Genomic DNA, 24,726 nt, shown 5'->3' on the forward strand with positions numbered 1-24,726 from the left:
ATCCCGAGGCCCGAGCGTCCTAGACCCAGGCATCGCCCTGCGCGCTCCCGGCGCGTCCCACGCAGCATCAGTGAGCGCGCCGCGAGCGCGCAGGGCGATGCCTGGGTCTAGGACGCTCGGGCCTCGGGATTCCGACGGATATAGGTCGGAGAATCCCCCTCTAACAGTGATTGGCCTTCGGGGACGGCCCTTCTCTGGATAGGGCTGGGAACCGAAGTGTGCCGCCTGCAGAAAAAGGCTGCGAGAGTACTTTCCGGAGACCGTCTTCTCTCGCCGCCCAGCGTGGCCAAAGAGCGAAGTCAGTCATTTCAATCGATTTCTTTTGTTGGGCGCCTCCAGGTACCGGAATCACCCTACGGAGGCGGAAGAACAGATGAAGACGACGTGTCTCGGTCCTGGGGAATCCGCAGCGTCCTGGGCCCGTCACCGGGCTTCAGCATTCTTCAGAAAACGTCCCCAGATGGAATGGGGGTAGTTCTACAATACCAATAAAGACGGTCTTTAAAACGTTGTTTTCCGGTGGATGGCGATTAAGAACTGAGAGTCCCCATCCCCTGTTTAAGCAGATAAGGAAACTGTGCTCAGAGAGAGCCTAGACGAGAGGAGGAGAGAGAGAGAGACAGAAGGCGAGAGCGCGCGCCCGAGAGCGCCAGGGCGACCTAAGTGTCCTGCAGGAGCTTAAGCTCCCGGGGCCCGCAGAGACCACCATCCCCCTCCCCGTCCAGCTACCTTTAGCTCGTCTTTCCCTAAGGTTCTCCGGGCTCACTTTCCGGGACTCTTGTCCCACCGGGCTACGTCCCTGCGCAGTCCCTCCGAAGCATAAGGGCACATTAGGCCCGCGAGCTCACGGGGACCTTCGGCATTCCTTCGGACGCCACACCACTACTCCCTAAAAACGAGCACGGACTCCCGGACACTCGCGACAGCTACGACAAAGCCCGAGACCTGGAGCGCGCGAGCCAAAGGCTAGCTGGCGCGGGCGCAGTTACCCAGACAGCAAAGGTCTTAAATAAGGTGCCCGGGAATTGAGTATCGGTTCTCAGAGGACTTGTGTGGAAAGCGTCTGTCTCAAAACCTTCCATCTAAACCCAATCCGAAACCGCAGAGGCGAGGCGAGGTGGGGGGCGGGGGGGGGGGGTAGATTTCAACTTAAAAGAGACATTCCAACTTCCCACCTGCACCCTCGCCCCTTGACATCTTGGCTTCCCTTTCCCGAGGGCTCGGGTCCACCTGCCCCTCCGTTCCTAGTTCTGTCCCGGAGGCGGTGACCTTGCAGGTGCCGGGAGCGTGGGAGCTGACGAGGAGCTGGGAAAGGCGGAGCAGGGGGAGGTGTGTCTTTATAAACGCGCGGGCAGCGGGCGGGCGCGCACGCAGCGGTCCGAATGGAGACTTTTCAGCACCGCGGCTGAGAACAGGGCTCTTACCCCGCGGTCACCACTTCCGGATTTCTCAATAAATATCTCTCTGTCTCTCTCTGTCTCTATCCAATTCATTTTTTAAGAGGAAAACATCACCTTGCACATCTCTAGATTTTTCTTCTGTTTTTCAGGATCGTTGGCGGAGAGCGCAGGCGAGGTGGGGCAGATGCTGGCGGAGGCAGGGCAGAAGGAGGACGCCGTGTGCTCCTACGGAATGAAGCTCAGTTGGGATATCAACGATCCGCAGATGCCTCAGGTGCGGGAAACCGGTGTGGGCGCGCATGTGGCTCTGGCCATCCACAAAAGGGCTGGTGGCGTTCAAGTTCTTGTAGGGACCGAGGAGAGACCCCCCCTCCCACCCCCACATCTCCCGAGAGTCCTCAATGGTTAGAGGGACCCCACAAAGGGCAGAGCTGGCTTTAGTGATCTGCCATCTCCCAGCTCTTTCCTTGCGCTGATTTGAAACACACCCATAGCCCTGAGACTGTCAGGCCCTGGGTTCCCAGTCATCTGACGACAGCAGGATGCCTGTCTCTCGCTTTCCTTCATCCCAGATAGAAATCAGGTGATTCTTTCTTGATCCGTTCTTTGAAATTCATGAGAAGGGTAGCAGAGAGTCTCAACAAATGCGGATTCCATTGCTTTTCACGCAGCAAAACTGTAAGATGCGACTATAAATCGGGGTGGCTCGAATCTTAAACAAATAGCATGACTTGGGTGATTTATTCAGACGTCGTGGCTGCCTGCATGGTCATGCTAACCAGACCATAGGTGCACAGAGAGACTCTGGAATCCAGATTTTGGACATAACTTCTGAGCTTACTTTTCTAATGACAAGGAAATCACCTTCTGTTAGGGTGAATTTGTTTTGTTTGTTTTGTTTTAATGGAACAAAGTAGTTGAGGGTCAAGTCCAGGGAACGATCTGGGCAGTTACTGGCTTGGGGCAAAAGCTGAGGAAATGCCTTTGAAGTCTTGGGTTTAGGTAGAAGGAAAGGGGAGTAGCTTCCCAAGAATTTGCAACGGTGGACTTCTAGCAATGTTGTGGCATAGGGGTAAGAGACATGGTGTTTATTCAACATCTATGATCTGCCATATTGAGATTCAGATGGATAGCAATTCATTAGCAAAGTCAAGTAGTCTCTCCAAGAGATCAGCGCTTTTTTGGATGTATATATGTATAGTAATTCAGGGTTTTTTTTTTTAATGTTTATTTTTGAGAGGGGGGGGAGCAAGTGGGGGAGGACAGAGAGAGAGAGGGAGACACAGAATCCAAAGCAGGCTCCAGGCTCCCAGCTGTCAGCCCAGAGCCCAACGCATGGCTCGAATTCAGGAACCATGAGATCATGACCTGAGCCGAAGTCAGATGCTTAACTGACTGAGCCACCCAGGCTCCCCTGTAGTAACTCGTTGTAAAGCCTGCTACCTTACAGTCAACTGGTACCATTTGTGTGAAAGTGGACCACAGCATGGCAAAGACACCTCATTCTCACTGACTTCCATCCGGAAATCTTCATAGGAAAAAAAAATAGAATCTTGCATTTCAGAAAAGAGCCACTTCCAGATAATGGGAAGATGGTTCCTCTTTCAAGCATTTTCTAGACTTGCGATGCAAATGTGAATTATTTTGCCTTTGGGAGACTGGTTCTTAAGCAGGGCATGCATGTAACCTCTTAAAAGGGCAGGTGCACTGGGAAGTAGAAGTGGAGAAACAGGATCCTGGCCCTGCTCTGGCTAACTGAAGGGGCAAGAGTGACATTGGCTGGATGACCTTGAGATAGTTCCTGAATTTGCCTGAGTTTCAGGCTAAGACGATCTGTCATCAGGTGGTGGAACTAGATAACAATCTTAAACTGTCATCCAGATTTCCTGTCAAGTTCAGTGTGTGCATGCTCAACTGCATGTGCACATGTGCTGACACATTTGAACAAATGCAACTCAATCCTGGAGTCCTCTGTTCTTGTTGTGATTTTAAAACATGGTCTCTGCGGCTTCATTTTCAGTGTCACCGCTTTGGTAGCTGGCATGAGACGGTGGGGGGGGGCGGTGCATGATTCTCTATCCCTATGGGAGGATGCTGATGGAATCCTCTCTTCTGGAAAATTGTCTATTTTACTAACATCCTTAGATTGAAGTGTTTGCTTTAAAAACAAAGATATTAGCATTTAGATATTAGAGTTGATAGTACATCATTATATATTTCATTTGTGACTTACCTTAAGTCAGCGTATTAATTTATGTCAATTGCAATATTTCTGAGAAAAGATAAATGATGCCTATTTGTAATAACGATGATTTCGACAATATCCCTGTGTTTTTGGAACCCACTGGAACCCAAAACTGCCCATTTACCTATTACTGTTGAAATGTTATAATACTAACGATGTAGCCAAGTCAGAATTGTCAGACCGAGAATAGTTTTTGCTCTGCAAATGTTAGATCTCATTACTTGGGGGTGGTGGGAGAGACAGAAGGTGCAAATGGCTTATTACTATGATAATACTGTTCCGGCCTCTACCCTACGGGTGAAGCCAGTCGGGTCTGGCTGCCACAGATCTGTTTAAATACGAGTAATGCCACTGTAGAAGGTTATCTCTCTAACATTGGCTTCCTTATCTGCAAAATAAGAGTATGGATGCCCGTCATGGAAGGTTGTTGTAAGGAGCATCGATACTTCGTAACGTGGCTTTGTGGGCCATACTGTCTCTGTGCCAAATACCCAATTCTGCCATATACAAAAATTAGCCCTAGACAATACGCAGATATATGTGCATGGCCATGTCCCAATACAACTCTCTTTATGGATCTTGATATTTGAATTTTATATAATTTTCTTTTTTTGGGAGGGGAAGGAAGAAGAGAGAGAGAGAGAGAGAGAGGAAGAGTTGGAGCAAGCCAGGGAGGGCAGAGGGGGATGGGGAGAGAAAGAATCTCAGGCAGACTCCATGCCAAGCACAGAGCTCGACAGGGCTCCATGTGAGATCATGACCAGAGCCAAAATCAAGAGGCTGACACTTAACCCACTGAGCCACCCAAGCACCCCTGAGTTTTCTATAGTTTTCATGTGTCACAAAATATAATTCTTTAGATTTCCCCCCAACCATTAAAAAATATAAAAATCCTTCTTAGCTTGTGAATCGTGTACCAAAATAAGTGACAAGCTGGATTTGGCCAAGGGCTCCAAGTGTGCCGACCCCTGCCCCAGACAGGACCTGGTAAATACTAAGTGCTTGGTAAAGGGCAATCTTATATTCAACTTCTGTGCAAGAAAGACATTACAGTATCCATACCACGTATCATGGGCAAAGACCACCAACCACGAATATCGAAGCAGTGCTCAGTATTTTATTTTTTTATTGTTTTATGGTTTCAGGAGTAGAATTTAACAATTCATCACTTACGTATAACACCCAGCGCTCATCCCAATAAGTGCCCCCCTTAATGCCCATCACACATTTAGCTCACCCCCGACCCCCCACCCTTCCAGCAACCCTCAGTTTGCTTTCTGTATTTAAGAGTCTCTTATGGTTTGCCTCCCCCTCTGTTTTTATCTTAGTTTTCCTTCCCTTCCCCTCTGTTCATCTGTTTTGTTTCTTAAATTCCACATATGAGTGAAATCATGTATTTATCTCTCTCTTACCGATTTTGCTTAGTGCTCAGTATTTATTTAAATTTTTTTAATGTTTATTTATTTTTGAGAGAGACAGAGCACAGTGGGGGAGGGGCAGAGAGAGAGGGAGTCACAGACTCCGAAGCAGGTTCCAGGCTCTGAGCTGTCAGCACAGACCCCAAAGCAGGGCTCAAGTTCATGAGCCGTGAGATCATGACCTGAGCGGAAGTCTGATGCTTACCCGACCGAGCCACCCAAGCACCCCAAAATGTCTTCATTTTTAATTTAACATTTAAATTAAATGGGAGTGGTATACCACGATGGTAAGGCAAAGAGGCTCTGTAATCAAACTGTTAGGGCTAAAATCCTAGAGCCACGTCTTACTAGCTGTGTGATCTGGGGCACGGCAAATAACCTCTCCGGTCTCCGTGTACTATTGGCTTAAATTGGGACAATAAAAGTACCTGCTGTCGTGTGGGTTCTGAAAGGCCAGATGAACTAGTACATGGACAGCATTTAGAGGATAATCGATGAACAGCCAGTCGACAGAACAGCAGGTGACATTGTGTGATAGCACAGTTTCTGTGGTTTCTGACATCTCTGGAATGGAAAGGGGCCCTTCTTCACGCTACCATGCTCGGGACAAATGCAAAGCGTGGCATGTCAGGTGCGGCCTGGACCAACTCCACGGCCCTTCCCTCCCCTTTCCAGGAGCCGGCCCACTTCGACCACTTCTGCGAGTGGCCCGACGGCTACGTGCGCTTCATCTACCGCAGCGACGAGAAGAAGGCCCAGCGCCACCTGAGCGGCTGGGCCATGCGCAACACCAACAACCACAACGGCCACATCCTCAAGAAGTCGTGCCTGGGTGTGGTAGTGTGCGCCCGGGCCTGCGCCCTGCCCGACGGCTCCCGCCTGCAGCTGCGGCCCGCCATCTGCGACAAGGCGCGGCTTAAGCAACAGAGTGAGGGCCTTGTGCCCGCGAGATCCCTCTTCCCGACACCTGTGCCCTGTCCTCCTTCCAAAGCAGCCGAGTCCGAGTTGCTATTAATCTTTCACTCCCTCTGGCTTTGCAGAGAAAGCGTGCCCCAACTGCCACTCGGCTTTGGAGCTGATCCCCTGTCGAGGGCACAGCGGGTACCCTGTAACCAACTTCTGGAGGCTTGATGGCAACGCGATATTTTTTCAAGTAGGTGGGGGAAGGGGGGGGTGTTCCAATGTTGTGGTGGATTTTTTTCATCCTGCTTAGGGACCCGACCACCTGCCATGTGCCTTAGAAACTCGGGACTAACCCAAATGCAGCGCCGTGGCCAGAAGTCGGTGCTGGGGAAGTGAGCTCACCTTGTGTGTGCTCTTTAAGGGCTCTAAGCCAAATTATAGTTATAGCTGAGTTAATACGGTGAAAGGATTGCTAAGTAACCTTTTAAGATTTCTGTTACTGACGCTGCTCAATAGTTTTTTCCTCTGTCGTTTTGAGAAAACAAAAAACGACTCGCGATCTTGGGAAAGGCGCAGTCAATTTTTGACAAACACAGCAAGCTTCCTTCCGAGGAACAAACGTATGATTTGTTTCCTTATTGATGCAGGCCAAGGGAGTCCACGATCACCCAAGACCGGAGAGCAAATCAGAGACGGAAGCTAGAAGAAGTGCCATCAAGAGACAAATGGCCTCTTTTTACCAACCCCAGAAAAAGAGAATTCGAGAACCAGAGGTAATGGGGAGCTGCCATTACGCTGTAGTCTGTGTTCATTGTCATCACAAAATACACTGATTGTGTAAAATATGAATGTCATAAATTAATTAGAAAGGTTTGATTTTATGTGAAAATTGTAAGTCCCACAAAATGTCATTGAGTCACCATTTTGGATAGGGTTTCTTTTCTTTTTTAAGCTTACTTATTATTTACTTTGGGAGAGGGAGAGAGAGAGGGAGGGAGGGGCCAAGAGCAAAGGAGAGAGCGAGAGAGAGAGGGAGAGAGAGAGAGAGAATTCCAAGCTGGCTCCACACTGTCCGTGCAGAGCCCGATTCGGGGCTTGAACTCACAAAGCATGAGATCATGACCAGAGCTGAAGTTGGATGCTTAACCGACAGAGCCACCCAGACACCCCTTTTCAGACAGGGTTTCTAATTTCTTCTTCTAAAAAAAAAAAAAAAAAAAGCAAACCATCTCTACTGTCAATGATACAATGAAGGTGTTGCGGACATCCGTATACAAGGGCAGTTACCCATTTTTAATAACGAGAGAAACATGTACATACCAACAGTGAGTTAACAGCACATCCTTGAGAGGGTAGGGTCCTTGGCCTTATTTACATAGAACAGATAAAATTTCTTGGGGCAAAGTGATCCAGTTTGGCTTTTCAACCAAAGCATGCCAAGCAGACATGTTAGTCTGGGGGTAGGAGAAAGTGATGTTTGAGCACTTTCTACGTGCCAGGCACACAGGGTCTAAGAGCTTTCGCACACGAAATGGTCACAAAAGCCTAAAGAGAAGGTTATTATTTTTGAGCCCCGTTTGTTTTTTTGCGGTTTTGCCGATTCTACCTTTGGTTAGAACTTATCTTTCCCGTACTAACTTTTAATTTTATTTGTCCAATTAGAGTTATCTGCAATTCTCAGCACTTGCAAGGTAGGGGTAAGAGGCTCTGGGAGGCTAAAAGATTCTATTTATGCACAAAGACACCAGATCAACTGTGCTAACTTTATTTTTTCTTCTTCAACAGTCTTAATTCTTTTTTTTTTTTTAATTTTAATTAGGCATCTGAAGCTCGGAGAGGTTAAGTAACTTGTTCAACTCATGAGGGACAGAGGCAGGATTTGAACCCAGGTCTGTGTCTCTATGATTATAAACATAGGATGAGGAAACACAGAACCGTCTACCTCTCAGACCCACCCTTCCCAACTACCCATGAACCCTCTTCATTCAGCAGGCTATTCATGCCCAAGCAAGCTTAAGTTCTACAGCCCTTGGACCGTGTGCCCAAATCACGTACCTGAGCAGTGCTATAACACGGCACAGAACCCACTAATTGGAAGTGGTGTTTTTTTTAATGGTTTTATTTTTATTTTTGAGAGAGAGAAAGAGAGAGAGAGAGCAGAGGAGGGGCAGAGAGAGAAGGGGACAGAGGTTCTGAAGCAGGCTTTGTGCTCATAGCAGAGAGCCCGATATGGGGCTCAAACTCACAAACCATGAGATCGTGACCTGAGCTGAAGTCAGATGCTTAACCGACTGAGCCACCCAGGCGCCCCTGGAATTTGTTTTTATTCGGTGGTTGGCTACTCTTACAGATGAGCTTGCCCATGTAATTTACGTTTTTATTTACAAATAAAAATTTATATCGTTTTTTTTTTTTTTTTTTTTTTAGGTGGGGGAGAATCAAGACAACAGTGGCCATTTCAACAACATATCTTCCTTGGAAGATTCAGAAGACTTTGATATAATTACTGACACCGGCTTCCCTATTCCAGCACAGCCTTGCTTTTCCTTCCCGAGCTCGGATGCTTACAGAGCTACCTGTGACCTCGCCACCTTTCAAGCAGACATAATGCCACCCTTTCAGAAATATCCAAACCCAAGAATCTATTTGCCCAGGGCACCTTGCAGCTACGAATTGGCAGGTCCTAGTTACACAAATCCAAACACGCATCCCACCCTTTGTAAAAATTCCAGCAATCTCCCGAATGACACGGACTGGGTCCATCTAAATGCACTGCAATATAATGTCAACTCATACAGCAGCCTTGAGAGAAACTTTGATTTCGCCAGTAAACAACATAGCTGGAAACCAGCTCTTGGAAAACCTGGCCTTGGGGACAGGACGGACCATGGACAGTTCCAGGCCGCGTCCACTCACCCTTATTGTAACACGGAGCTTCCCTGTCGGTACCTCCCGACTCCCTCCGCAGGTGCTCCAGCACTGCAGACTGTGATCACCACCACCACCAAAGTGTCCTACCAGGCCTACCAGCCCCCTGCTCTGAAATACTGTGACAACATAAAGGAAGTTAAGAGCCTTTCGGGGTGTAACTATGCTTCTGAAAACATCCCCGTGTCCATCTACCCGGAGGGTTTGGACTTGCCGACCACAGCGGCCAGGGCCTCTCCAGCAGGGCCGCTGCATTTGAAAATTCCAGGCGATTGCAGAGCCATGAGACCCACTTTGGCTTTTCCTCAAGAGTCGGCTCCCTCCGGGACAGACGGAGCAGAGACTTGGGACGTGTGTCCACCTAGGTTGGGGTCGGCAATCAGTTATTCGGATGGGGTTAGTCCATTCTTTAGCTATGGCAGTGAGGATTTTTGAACCACAGTCCTGGGCATGACATAGTATTGGTGTCCATGCAGGCAGGAAATGTGGACTAGGAACTATCTCTTGTTGAGTTGGGAGATTGACCTAGGAGACACATACGATAATAAAAATGTTGATCAGTTGAGAAAATTATGGGTTGGGGGTGTTTAGAAAGTATAGGGAAATTTTGCACAGCATTTTAAAACCTATCACATGACATAGAATTAGGTCTGAAATGTGACTCTCCCACATGAACCTACAAGCAAACTGGCTACCATGATGATCAATGAGCTAAATTCACTGGAGGAGAAGCCAAGAATCCTGGTTCTCCTTCTAAGCCTTTCCCAGTTGACCACAGAGAGTTTCACAAATCCTTCTCTGGCCTTAGAAGTTGTCAGAATAGCATCAGGAAGAAATATGTATAATCTTCTCTCCTGAGTCACTTTGTAAGTGCTAAATAGAAATTTTATAATCTATTAAAAGAGCTTCAGGAAATACATTTGATCATTTTATCCCAAGTATATATCTACTGCTTTTAAAAAAAATCTACAGTATTGCAGTGATAAGATGCCATTGTTTTTAAGAGAATCTTCTTTTGCAGTATCATCGGAATACCTTTTCTTGACATTGATGAATGTTTTCATTGCAGACGCAACCTAACGGTGATGTGTAGTTAATGGATTATTATTGTGCTAAAATATGGGGTTTTTTTTCCTGATTCGGTTTCAGAATTAGAACTGAGATGTTTTATTCAAACACAGATTTACTGTTCATTTGTTACTCCTCATAAATGTCATTGATAATGTTCAATTAAATGTAATAAAGGAGTTTTAAAGTAATGTAGCTGATGCTTGTGCAATTTTGAAATAGAAATAGGAAAAAAAATGTTCATATTATGACTTGGGAAAACAGTTGTTATAATATATAAAACCATATTCATTTTATTTGACAGTTTTATAGTTTATTTCATTTTATTTTTTATACCTTTGCCTCCCTTCACCCATTTTGCTCACCCCCACTGTTGGCAACCAAAAATATGTTCTATGAACTCTGTTTTTTATTTTTTACATTTCGCATGTGAGATCATATGGTATTTGCTTTTCTCTGTCTGACTTCTTTCACTTAGCATAATGCCTCAAGGTTCATTTATGTTGTCACAAATAGCAAGACTTCGTTCCTTTTTCTGGTTGAATGATATTCAATCATATCTATATACCACATTTTCTTTATCCATTCATCCATAGGAAGACAAGTACTTCAATTGTTTCCATGTCTTGGCTATTATAAATGATGCTACAATGAACATGGGGGTGCATATAGCTTTTCAAATTAGTGTTTGTCTTTTCTTAGGATAGATACCCAGCAGAGGAATTGCTGGATCACATGGTAGTTCTATCTTTAATTTTTTGAGGAATATCCATACTGTTTCCCACAGTGGCTGCACCAATTTACATTCCCACCAACAATGCACAAGGGTTCCCCTTTCTTTACATCCTCGCCTACACTTATTATTTCTCGTCTTCTTAATAATAGCCATTCTAACAGATGTGAAATGATATCTCATTGTGGTTTTGATTTGCATTTCCCTGATGATGAGTGGTGCTGAGCATCTTTTCATGTACCTGTTGGTCATCTATGTGTCTTCTTTAAAAATGTCTCTTCAGATCCTCTGCCCATTTTTAAATTGGATTGTTTCTTTTGCTATTGACTTGTATGAACTTTTTATGTATTTCGGGTATTAACCCCTTGTTAGAGATATGATTTGTAAATATTCTCTCCCATTCAGTAAGTTGCCTCATGTTGATGATTTCCTTTGCTGTGCAAAAGCCTTTCAGTTTGATGTCATTTCACTTGCTTATTTTTACTTTTGTTGCCTTTGCTCTTGGTGTCAAATCCAAAAAATCATCACCAAGATCAATCAATGTCAGGGAGTTTATTGCCTTTGTTTTCTTCTAGGAATTTTACAGTTTCAGGTCTTATACTTAAGTTCTTAATTCAAGTGAGTTAATTTTTGTGTATGGTATAAGACGGTGGTCCAGTTTCATTCTTTTGCATGTGGTTGTCCAGTTTTCCCAGCATCATTTGTTGGAGAGACTGTTCTTTCCCCATTGTGTATTCTTGCCTCCTTCATTGTAAATTAATTGACCTTTTATATATGGATTTATTTCTGGGCTTTGTATTCATTTCATTGATTTATGTGTCTGTTTTTATGCCAATAGCATATTGTTAGCTACGAACAGCTTCGAAATATAGTTTGAAATCAGAGATCAGAATGCCTTCAGCTTTGTTCTTTTTTCTCAAGATTGCCTTGGCTGTTTGGGGATCTTTTGTGGTTCCAGACAAATTTTAGAATTGTTTTTTCTATTTCTGTGGAAAACGCCATTGGAATATTGATAGGAATTTTTGCATTGAATCTGTAGATTGCCTTGAGTAATATGAATGTTTTGATAATATGAATTCTTCCAATCCATGAACATGGGATATCTATTTATTTATGTCTTCTTCAGTTTCTTTCATTAATGTCTTATGGTTTTCAGTGTGCAGGTCAGGTCTTTCACTTTCTCAGATAAATTTATTTCTATGTATTCCAGTAGTTTACTTTAGAAAGAACTATTTGCTGTGCTAATAACAGAAAGCCAATTCAAAATATTCAGAATGCACACACACACACACACACACACACACACACACATTTTTGCAAAGCTTCCAATACTTACTAAAATCATTCAGTTTTCAAATTAATACAAAGTACCTACTTTTTTTTTGAGAATGGAGTATTCTCGTTGCATAGAATACTCAATTTGCATCACTAAATCTCAGTATGTCAGATACCATTTTAAATTATTGAGTGTTATATATGTATTTTACCACCCCAATAAATACATGGAGTACTAACCTCAAGATTAAATAAAGATGAGTACACTCCTGTGATTCCCTAGTCAACTCTTTCTCAGAGGAAAGGATGCCTAGTATACTCATGGACTACTTCTTTCTTTAGACTTCTGTTGCCCGAACTTACAGTTTATAATAATATCTACCATTTATATGGCAATTGCAGGGGCAGACACTGTTCCAAGCTCTGAATATACGTTAATTTATTTAACCCTCCCAGCGTTTCCCTGAGCTACCTAAGAGAGGTGTACTGGCTTATGCAGTAAGCAGCAGCTGGGATTCGAATTCAGGTCCCCTCCAGAGTCTGTGCTCATAACCAGCATATCACGTTGATTCCATTTGTGCCAAACACGTGTGCACCTTCCACCAAGCACGGACTTTTACTACTTCTAAGTATTTTTGTCCCAACATGGGGCCTGAGGGATCCACGTAGGACAGGTGGAAAGGGGCAGGGCAGGGATGGGAGTGAGCACACCCGGGGTGGGAGCCCTGAGGCGAACATTTCCCAAAGTGTGGTACAAGGGTGCCCTGGTTACAGAGCAATTCTAAATAGTCCACAAATACTTTATATGAATAGTTATGGATTTATTTTATTTATTTTAATTTTTTAAATGTTTATTTATTTCTGAGACAGAGAGAGACAGAGCATGAACAGGGGAGGGTCAGAGAGAGGGAGACACAGAATCTGAAACAGGCTCCAGGCTCTGAGCTGTCAGCACAGAGCCCGACGCGGGGCTTGAACTCACAGACTGCGAGATCATGACCTGAGCCGAAGCCGGACGCCTAACCGACTGAGCCACCCAGGTGCCCCTGGATTTATTTTAATGTGTAATAGGGAAAGATACAAGTAATGCATCAAACCTATGATTTCAAATTATTTTTGCCGAGACAAAGCAAGATAGTTTGGGGGTGTTTAAGAAGATTTATGCAGCCAATAGTGCAGATGTTGCAAGGAAATGTTGAAAGATTATCAAAATGGGTGAGAACTACTGAATAATGAGACACATTTTCCTAGAGCCTGGGGACAGTGGGGGGCTCAGGTGCAAAGGATAAATGGTTCTGACAATGAAAGAGATTGTATAAAGCTGGAGCCAATGGAGAAAACATGACTTTTGGTTTCTGAAAGTTTAACCACAGTGTCGAAGGGTCTAGACGGTGGGCAGTACTCAGGAGCCAGGATGTGGGGGTTGATCCCAGGAGAGGCAGGTGCAGAAACATACCCCAAGTGTTGGCCAGGGCTTCCAGCCATACCATCCTCCAAAGAACCAGGGGTCACAGGGTGGATGACTATGCAGCACAGATCAGCTCTTGTAAACTGGGCCAACTGAGGAAAGCACAGGAAGGTTTAGACTCTGGGTCATATCTACTGCTCTGAAACACTGATTAGGAGGCAAAAAAGCTTTGTGGAAAATGAATGAAAGTAGGAAAGTCGCAAAGACCTAGCTGTCATATTGTTATTAGTATTAATATTTATCATTAAAATGATTAACATTATTGATTAATTTCTTAATGGATATTAATATTAATTATTCATGCTAGCTATTAATAGATTTTTGCTTATTCATTTATTATTAGCTTTCAAACATGGGGAGTGTAAGTTAAAGCAGCCAAAGTTTCTGACCACTTTGTTCTGCTCACCTTATGAACCGGGAGGAGCCCAAGCCTGCGGCAAGAGCCATGACAATATCAGCTGTTGAGCACGGAGGGAGATAAAGCACAAGAGGTGAGGCCAGGCTGGCCACTGACACCTTCGATCGAGGCAGACGACCACCATTGGACTTGACAAGTGCCAAGAGGCACTAAACAGAAACACAAGTTATTCACTAGCTAATCGTTCTTTCCCCTTCATGAATAGTCTGGAAGTAGACTTACCTGGAAGAATCTTAAAGTCTTAAAATAGTGAATCTGACCTCTGACAGACAGTTTCAATGGGACATTTGTCAGAAACGCTAATGGGCTTTTATCATAATAAAAACATCTTATAAGACACCATTAACTAATCTGTGAGATGTGGCACTAAGAGCACCATGGCAGAATCCACAACTGACAAAATGATTTGAAAGTCTCTCACTGCACTCAACTTCCCTCTGGGAGACGCAACCCTGACCACACGTTAGAATCTCCCGGGCAGCTTGAGTGGTTCTAGTATGCAGGGTGCACCCCAGACCAACTAAATCAGAATCTCCAGGGCTGACACCCAGCCAGTATACGTTAAAGCTTCTCAGATGATTTCAAAGTGCAACCAGGGTCTCTAATTTGCCAGAATAGTACTGGAAACCTCTTTAGTGTAAGCCGTTCCAGGAAACTCAACACAATATGGTCTCATGGAGGCTTGAAAGAAAGACAGCATTCTCAGTATAATTAATCTCTATCATCTCTGACTTTTCTCTGGATGCCGTTATTGTGTTCATTTAATGGAAAAGGGAGGAAGTTGACAGGAGTCATGTCATTTGCACTGTAAAATACAAATTAAAAATTGGATTTTGAAAGTGACAAAATCAGATATAGTACCCTGCCTATAAGTCAAAGCATGAGCTCATTCATTCATTCATACATTCAACAAATATTTATTGAACTCCACTAGGCATCAGTGATGTGCAAGTATTACATATGTTCAGTGAGTGAAATAGAAGCCTCTGCCCTCTTGGAGCATGTGGGCTGGTGGGCTACACAGACATTCAGGAAGCAAGCACACAATGTACCTACAGATGGGAAGGGCCGTGAAGGAGAAAACGGTCCATATGCAGACACAGAGAATAAGAAAACGGAAGCAAAACCCATTGGGATAAGTGGTGAGGGGAGAGCTCCCTGAGGTACGTAGTCAAGAACCAAAGGGTAAGGGGCGCCTGGGTGGCTTGGTCGGTTGACCGTCCGACTTCGGCTCATGTCATGATCTCACGGTCCGTGAGTTTGAGCCCTGTGTTGGGCTTTGTGCTGACAGTTCAGAGCCTGGAGCCTGTTTCAGATTCTGTGTCTTCCTCTCTCTCTGCCCCTCCCCTGCTCATGCGCTGTCTCTCTCTGTCTCAAAAATAAATAAACGTTAAAAAAAAACTTAAAAAAAAAAAAAGAACCAAAGGGTAAGAAAAAGCTGTCCAGGTCGATGGGTGGGGAAGAGGCTGCGGATGAGAAGTAGCAAGTGCAAAGGCCCTGAGGCAGCAGAGCGTATGTGGCCTCAGAAGGCCTAGTCAAAGGGACAAGAGGACACACAGTATCAGATGGGTTGGAAGGGAAAGCAGGGTCCAGATTCTTGAAGTCCAAAACAAGGAATTGACATTTTATTCCCAAAGCAGAGGCGAACCGGGGATGAATTACAAGCAGAAAAACGACACAATCCAACTCATGTTTTGAGACGATCATGTTTAGACAGGGGGCTGAAGTGGGGTTCGAGAGGCCAGGGGATTATTGCAAGTTATTCAGACATGACAGAATGATGGCTCGAATTAAGAGGTAGCGGCGGAGATGAAAGGAAGTGGACAGACGCAAAATGCAAGTCGGAGGTAGAATCAATGGAAGTCACTTACGGTGTGGACGTTAGATAGTAAGGAAAAGGGAAAAAAAATCAAGAACAACTCTCATTTTCCAGGTTCAACAAACCGAGTGGCTGGTGGTGCCATTCTCCGAATAGTGGCAGCTGAGAAAAAAACCAGCTATGATCAGTCCATGCTTGTGAGTCATCTGAGTTATCAGATGAATATAACACTGTAGCTCCGTGGGGAGATCAGAGCTACAGATAAAACCCAGGAAATCCTAAGTCTAAAGCTGCTTCATCATAGCTCAGCCTTGTAAGGCAGCCTGGAGTTGTGCTATCCAATATGGTAGCTGCTGGTTATATGTCGTGATAGAAATTAATCAAATGAAATAAAAAATTCAGGGGCACCTGGGTGGCTCAGTCGGTTGAGCATCCAACTTTGGCTCAGGTCATGATCTCGTGGCTGGTGAGTTTGAGCCCCGTGCGAGGCTCTGGGCTGACAGCTCAGAGCCTGGAGCCTGCTTCAGATTCTGTCTCTATCTCTCTTTGTCCCTCCCCTCTTTGCACACTATCTCTCTGTCTCTATATCAAAGATAAATAAACATTAAAACATTTTTAAATAAAAATTGAATTCCTCAGTCATAACTAGCCTCATTTCCTCAGCCACCCACGTGTAGGTAGTGTTTGCTGCATTGATAAGTGATATAGAATATTTTCATCCTCACAGAAATTTCTATCGGATGGTGTCGGTATAGAGAAAGAGAAGAAAGGGGAACCTGGTATGGAGCCATAAGGAATTTCCAATTTAAAAAAAAAATTTTTTTTTAATGTTTATATTTATTTTTGAGACTGAGCATGAGCAGAGGAGGGGCAGAGAGAGAGAGGGAGACACAGAATCCGAAGCAGGCTGCAGGCTCTGGGCTGTCAGCACAGAGCCCAACATGGGGCTCAAACCCACGAACCATGAGATCATGACCTGAGCCGAAGTCGGACGCTCAACCGACTGAGCCACCCGGGCGCCCCAGGAATTCCCCATTTGGAGTTAGAATACAAGAGGAGCTGACAGAGGCATGAGGATTAGTGGTCAGGTAGGTAGAAAATCAGGACAGAGAAGGGGGTCACAGAAGCCAAAGCTCTTTCAAAAGCTGGAGGGAGGTCAACATCACTGGAAGCTGCTGAGAAGTGGAGGACAAAAAGTGTCCGTTGGATCTGGCGACATGGAAATCACTGGTGGCCATGACAAAAGACATTTCTCTGGTGTGACGGGGCTTTGTGAGGTGGATCGGAATGGGCCGAGAGCCAATGAGTTGCAAGGTGTCGGACACACGTCTATTCCATGGATTGTGTAAAGTTGATATCACAGTGTAAATAAAAGCCGATGTGCTTGATTAAAAACTACGTGGATAGCTTCAAATTTCTTCCAGGGAAATTTGCCTTGGTGAGAGGGTTGCTAGAGCTAGCAAATAATATACAGGATTCCCTGTTAAATTTGAAATAAGTAAGTAAAGTTTGAGTAAAAATATATCCCAAACATTGCATGGACCTACAAGAAATATTCACTGCTTACCTAAAATTCAACCTCAACTTGGTATCCTTCATCTGGCACTCCTACTTGGTTCGGACGTTATAATTTCACTGTTCAAAATATGGTAAATGACACTTGATGAACTAGGAGATTCAAAATGTCTTTACAGAAAATGATTTGGTTACCGAACTTCTACAGGGAAATAATATTTATTTTAATGAAGTAGTCTCCTTAATGGGAGAGAATATATTTTTATAATCCTTTAAAGCATAAATATCATAGATAAACTTAATAAATGTTTCGAAAGCAAAAAACCACCCTTTAACATTTCTATTTACAACCAGAGGTCCTACTACTAACTTCTTCAGCTGGCAGTCACCATATTGATTCATGTTTCCAAGCCACTTGGTTAAAGCAACAACAACAACAACAACAACATTCTTCATATCTGACATCGGTAATGGATTTTCCATGAATCAGCCCATTAGAGCTTCTGATCCACACTCAGACAGCTGAGCCACCCATATAACTTTGTGTTCTATGGTTTGATAAATCTTTTGAAATATGAGGCACTCTGGGGCTGTGGGTGTGGGGAGAAGACACTGAAGAAGCTCCTCCGTGGCTTCAACCACCTGTGACTCTCTGACTGATGTGCCCAAAGGCCACTACTGAGTAAAAATGCCACCTGGCTGCCTATGGAGGCCTCTGCATGTGGAAAATAAACATTCTCTTTTCTAATGCCTCTTACGGGGGAGGTTTTAAAAACCCCACTTGAAAAAGGCTTCTGCCCTCAGATGGCTTGTTTAATAGACTATATTACTGATCCAGGTTTCCATAAGCCATCTGAATTCCTTCTCTTAGCTACTCTAAGCACTATGCTTTTAAAGATCTTGTCTGGCTATTGTCAGGATGTAGCAATAAAACCCCTTAATTCAAGGGCACCCAGAACTGCGACACCAGAAAGGGATGTATAGAAGTCATCTCTTGAGGTCTCTGACTTCAGGATCGACTGCTGGCCTCGCGGGCTTCTGAACCAATCCATTTCTGCTTGGGGTGTTACTATCCTGATTGCAAGAATATCACAATCGCCGTGGGACTCCGAGAGAGCCTTGTAAAATACAGGTACAACCTTATGTTTTGATTTTGTGATTAAAAAAAAAAAAATCAAGTTCATCTTAGAGAATATATCTGCAAAAGTGATTGAAAAAATTGTGACATATTCAACAGAATATTCCTGAAGATGCTATTATGAACATAAAATGAAATAAGCCCACCAAAAATTTGCAGAAATCTTCAAAACTTACACACACACACACACACATACACACACATCCCAATCAATAGTAATTGTTGTAAACTTTATACAAAACAAACGCAGAGAACTGGCCTTTGGGGAAATTGGCTTTCAGTGAATGTCCTTCCTGAAGAAATTCACTCCTGTCCATCCTACCATTTTGCACTGGACATCCACTGGGGACCACCCCCTCCTCCATTTGAACCTGAGACACTTGAGACCTTGTCTTGCAAAAGAAGAGAAAGGACAGGAGAACACAAAGTCTGACCGTGGTCAGTCTGGAAGTGGAGGAGAGCCTCTAGACCACGCTGTTAGACTTGCCTGCCGGTGTCTTACACAACTTCGGTAAGACAGGTCTCCTTTACTCCCAGGTGGACAAGATGTGCCTGGGGCATTTTGTGCTGCTGGAGAATAAGTGCTTGAACAAGCAAACAAACCCCAAACAACAAATGAGATCCCCTAACAATGGGATCCTGTCAAAAGGGCACAAGAGTCAACTGAAAGAGGGCCCAATGGTCAAAGCTGGCACAATTTAAAAAAAACATTTTTTTGAATTACATGATTTTGAATTATAATCCAAAATGTTTTTAAAAATCCATGAGGCCATCCTGATATAAATACGTGATGGAATAAAGAAACTAACAAACAGGGGAGAAGAGACAAATGTCCCATACAGAATAATTCCAAATAATTCATTTAGGCACTCCCCCCTCAAGAAGATGGACCATAACTCTGCAATCTTTAAATGTGGGCTCTGCATTGTGATTTCCTTCCAAAGAATACTATAGAAAAAAGGAATAAAAGAGTGACTTTAAGGGGAAAAGTCTGACAAACTTTCCCTCAGTGAGGTGATCAAGGCCAACATCAACAGTGATAAGTCATGTTGATAGTACGGGCCCTTGATGTGATGTGATGAAAATGGCCCTTCACCTCTGGGTATTTCCTCCCCTCCAAAACCAGAATCCCAATGTAATCATGAGAAAAACCACAGATTTGGGGGGCATTCCACAAAATACCTGACCAATCCTCAAAACTGTCAAGGTCATCAAAGCAAGGAAAGTTTGAAAGGTCCACCATCTGGAAGAGTCTAAAAAGAAAAGACAACTAACAGTAATATGGTATCCCGGATGAAATCCTTGAGAAGAACGGGACACTAGGTAGAAATTAAGGAAGTCTGAATAAAGTATGACTTTAGTTAACAATAATGTATCAATCATTATAACAAAGATACCACATGAATGTAAGATGTTAATAATAGAGGAAACTGGGTGCTGGCATACATGAACTCTTTACCAGTTTCTCAATAATTTTCTGTAACGCTAAAAAAAAAATAATGTCTATATAAGGTAAAAAATAAACATTCCTCCTTCCTGGATCCCATCTTTAACAGCAGAATCTCATGCACAAAGTGATGACAGAGCAGAGCCTTTCACTAGGAAGGCAAAAATATACTTCTATGTGTCTAAAACCTTAGTGTTTCCCACTTCGAAGTATATTCGAAGGCATTTTCCCATCTAGGATTTTGATCAGACTGATGCACTGGACTAAATTTAGCAAGATGAAATTGAATGTGATAAAGGTCTTACCCTGCTCTTTGGGGGTCTTAAAAAAACCAAACACATGCAGCTGGGAATTGATGGGTCATCAGCAGCCCCTGTGGAGAGAACTCCGGAGTTTAGTGGACACTGTGAGTCTACACTGTAATGTAGCAAGGCTCAGACAGCAGCTTGTGAGGCAGACGGGAGTATAGCTGGACAAGGTGTAGCCATGGTCACGGATATTTCCAACAAACCACTATGTCCTGATCATCCTGCTTGTTAGGGCATTCCTTTTCGTTGTCACAGACCTAGGTGGATGTTGATTTCATGCCCCAGACATGACCATTTTGTGTGCAGGCATGCCAAACAATCAAAATATCATTCCCGGGCTGGCAGCATTTGCTATCAAAAAAGCCAGAGCAACATTAGAGGACATCAACAGATTACACACTCAAGAAAACAGCTAACATTCATCAAATGATTATTCTGTGCCAGGCACTATACTTTTCACATATGCTCCAACTTTATCCTCTGTCAAAAGATGTGACCACCATTCAATGCCTGAAACAAAATGTTGAAATTATTGCTGAACAGGGGAGCGCTGTACTTATAAAATGCAGTGTCTCTGAGCAAAGCAGACAGCTGCACTCGTACGGGGTTTGAGCAAACGTCAAGTTCAGGGATCATGCGTGTGCGCAAGCAGGGGCCTTAGGGATGAGTTGGTATTTGGGCCTGGAAATGGAGTTATTCAAGTAAGACGGTTGTTGGTTGGCTGACCTTCCGAAGTATGGTCATTGCTGGGAGGCTGTTGCTAATTGGCTGTTTTTAAGAAGCATTGCTCTGTCACCGGTTGGCTCTCTGTTACTGTAGCAAGTTGTCATTGATCAATTACGATGGGTTTAAACCTGGTTCTGGTGATTACCTGTTTCTAAAGCCAAAGAACAACTGTTTCTTTCCTTAAAGTAGACTATCTTTTTATTCTCCCACCACAAGATACCATGAGGTAGTTACTATCGTCATCCAGAGGTTTAAGAAACTGAGCCTGAAACAAGTTAAGTAACTTGTTTAAGTCATAAAATTGTTAAGTTAAACCCAGCTCTCTCTATTGCCAAGGCGCTATTCTTAGGGACTACTAAGGTGTGCACGGACTGATACTGGAGCTAGGATATGGTGGAAATAATTCTGCTCAACCTTGTCCTCATCACACCTCGTGCATTTTAAGGAAGGTGTTAGTAACCTGGAGCGTATTCAGAAAATAATAATAAGGAGGATGAGAAAAATGAAGATAGTTTGTCGTTCGGTGTATTAGTCAGGGTTCTTCAGAGAAACAGAACCAATAGATACATTTCTAGATATATATGAGAGGGAGATTGAGAGAGAAAGAGAAGGAGAGAGAGAGAGAGAGAGAGAGAGAGAGGGAGGGAGAGAGAGAGCTTTTAGGAAATTGGCAGACATGATTGTGGGGGCTGGCAAGTCATAAATCTGTCAAATGGGCCCACAGGCTTGCAATTCTGGCAAGAGCTGATGTTGTGGTTGTCTTAAGCCCAAATTCCACAGGGCAGCAGGCTAGAAGCTCAGGCAGGGTTTCTACGTTGCAGTCTTGAGGCCAACTTGCACCTCAAGGCAACCTTCCTCTTTTCTCTTAAGTCCTTCTTCTGACTGGATGAGGCCCATCCGCCTGACAGAGGGTAATGTGCTTTACTCAGAGTCCACTGATCTAATGTTAACCGCATCTATAGCTATCTTCACAGAAACATCTAGAATAATGGTCGACCACGGGGGACCGCAGCTCAGCCAAGTTACCTCATAAAATTAATCATCACACTTGATAAAGGGACACTTAGTTTCAAGGGACCAAGAATATTTAGCTAGAAGAAAAGACTCAGACGGGACATGGTAAAGTCTAGAGATACTCAGACGTAAGCTCACGCAGAGATGGGATTAAGTACTACACGCAGAGACGGGATTAAGTATGTGAAGTTTGGGGGCATGATCTTCAGACAACACTGCAAAGAGTGAGCATAAAGAAAGGACCCTGCCAGTGCTCACACAGATGTTTAGGGGTTGGTGTTTGGACCCAGCATTTCTGTACACTGCGAAGATGGAGTAGGCAGTTCCTTTTGTGGAACGACTTGAGGGCAACAGCTCCCTCGCCTCGGAGGTACCTGGAATCTCTCCTCCATGCTTGTGGACAAATGTCCTAAGTTACTTGGAAGACATGTATGGGAACCTACGAAATATATGTTCTATAATCTGAAATAGTGATGGTGGGACAGAAAACAGGATGCGTCTAGAAGTTTCCGCAGAAGCAACCCATCGAAAGTAAAGAAGAAAAGAGTGGAGAAAAATGCATCAGATTAAGCAAAGCATTTTGTTATCATCGAGCCTTTTCCATGGGCCTTGGAATCCATGAATCAAGCTAAGCCCTATGAATACGGGACTCAGCACATCCTTAGAAGGAAGATACGAGGGGAGACTCCAACGTTCCAAATATCAATTTCCATCCCACATCCCCTGTTTTGCGTTCCTTCATGACTCATTCAGGACAAAAATTTCGTTCAAACTTACAAACTGCCTACCCATAAAACACAGCTTAGATTCCTCACACTCTGAAGTTTGGATTTATGTTGACAAAATTTAATTAGCATATTTTAAGATTATATATGATTAGGCATTTAAAAAAACTAAAACACATTTTATATGGAGAAGAAAAGAGGACTGATAATACTCAAAGTTAATAATAAAGGCCTTGTCTGCTCATCAAAATGGTGCGTTTACCATGGTAATCTGTAATTCACACTCTGCCAGTAGCTATCTGGGAATTAATGACATTCTTCTACACTCTGCACCGCTGGTGGAAAATACTGGAGGTTCACCTGTCAGCGATGGCCAAGAGACGCTGGAGGTTTGGTTCTCTGGTGAGAAAGTTGTCTCGAGTCTGTGAAATGTTTGATGAGGCATTTGCTGAGCTTGAAGGGAGTAGCAGGTGGTGACAGAATAACAAATGCTATCAGTGACCTGTATCAGTTGTGCAAATGCCAGGAAAATAATTTCAAGGTGATTTCTCAGGTATTTGTAAGAGATTAGACATCAAAAATGGCTGCTGGCTGAGAAGATCATGCACTTCACCTTGAATTTCTTGATTAGTCTTTGGGCTGTAGAGATAGCCCAAAACACATAAATACGTCTACTTTAAATAATCCAGCAAAGAATGGAAAGATCTCATTTGGGCTCCCCTAATTACCCCTTCTTTAAATTGTGCTTCAAGGGAAATTCTAAAGTAAGGAATCAATTCTAAAATGTAGAAATAGAGTAAGGAATGAAATGTCCATGTTTTATCGGACATTTGTAATGGCAGGCTACCCTCCTACACTGTAGGATTCAACAGACAACAGGGATATTTGTGAAGTAGGAATGCTTTCTACGAGTTACATTCATACCTTTTTTGGTCCCTAAAAAATTCTGGTATCATAACCTGTTAGAGTCTACTCCCCACTCCCACACAATCAGCTATCGATTCACAGACCCTTCATGCCAGGAAATACAGAAGCTCCCAGGAAGGGGTCTATATAAGTCAGAGTTTTCCAGAGACACAGAACCAATAGGATATACATCTATATGTGTGTGTGTGTGCATATATATATACTGTATACACACACACACACACATTTATTTTAAGGAATTGCCTTGAGTGATGGTGAGCACTGGCAAGTCTGAAATCTGTAGAGTGGGCTGACAGCTGAGAGGCTGGAAACTCAGTAGGATTCGATGCTGTGGTCTTGAGGTAGAATTCCTTCTTCCCAGAGAAACCTGTTTTTGCTCTTAAAGCCCTCACCTGATTAGTTGGGACTCACCCACATCTTGGAGAATAATCTCCTTCAAAAGCTAACTGATTGGAAATGTTAGTAACATCTACAAACTGCCTTCATGGCACATCCAGGTTAGTGTTTGGCTAAACAGCTGGGCACCAGAGCCTAACCCAGTGGACACACACATCTGAACCGTCACAGGGTCATTGGCTGTGGGTCCTCCAACACCCACGCTCGTATGACGGCGTGGAATGCCCTTCCCTGAGATACTTACATGGCTGGCTCTTCTGTTCATTTCAGTCTCATCTCAAATGTCATCTTCACAGGGGTTTCCATGACCACCCCATCTCTTCTTGCCTGGATCCCTTCCCACCTCCCTTCTTTCTATCACCATGCCTGTTTTCTTTTCTTTTCTTTGTGGAGTTCTTTGTTTTTTCTTATTGTTTCTTTTTTAAAAAATTTGTTTACATTGTTTTATTTTTGAGAGAAAGAGACAGAGCATGAGTAGGGGAGGGGCAGAGAGAGAGGGAGAAACAGAATCGGAAGCAGGCTCCAGGTTCTGAGCTGTCAGCACAGAGCCCGGTGCGGAGCTCGAACTCATGAACCGGGAGATCGTGACCTGAGCTGAAGTCGGACACTCAACCAACTGAGCCACCCAGGCGCCCCAAAATGAGATTTTTTAAAAAACATTTATTCATCAGAGAGAGAGAGCGAGAGAGAGATGGAGCTCAAGCAGGGGTGGGCAGAAAGAGAGAATCCAAAGCAGGCTCTAGGCTCTGAGCTGTCAGCACAGAGCCCGACAGGGGCTCAAATCCATGAACCCTGATATCCTGACCTGAGCCTAAGTCGGACACGCTCAACCAACTGAGCCACCCAGGTGCCCCT

The 24,726-nt window shown here is 44.0% G+C and overlaps 1 protein-coding gene across 1 annotated transcript; it reads left to right on the plus strand.

Annotated features, from left to right (window-relative positions):
- The first annotated feature begins 1,584 nt into the window (after nucleotides 1-1,584).
- On the plus strand, nucleotides 1,585-9,712 carry GCM2 (glial cells missing transcription factor 2). The gene is made up of 5 exons (XM_040460524.1): nucleotides 1,585-1,674; nucleotides 5,739-5,991; nucleotides 6,104-6,216; nucleotides 6,614-6,739; nucleotides 8,394-9,712. Exons 1-5 carry the CDS (start codon nucleotides 1,585-1,587, stop codon nucleotides 9,327-9,329), a joined length of 1,518 nt encoding a protein of 505 aa, XP_040316458.1. The 3' UTR covers nucleotides 9,330-9,712.
- Nucleotides 9,713-24,726: the final 15,014 nt, after the last annotated feature.

The sequence above is a fragment of the Herpailurus yagouaroundi genome, unplaced genomic scaffold (genome assembly GCF_014898765.1).
Source record: "Herpailurus yagouaroundi ecotype Mexico unplaced genomic scaffold, PumYag 250, whole genome shotgun sequence".
In the NCBI taxonomy this organism is placed as follows: domain Eukaryota; kingdom Metazoa; phylum Chordata; class Mammalia; order Carnivora; family Felidae; genus Herpailurus; species Herpailurus yagouaroundi.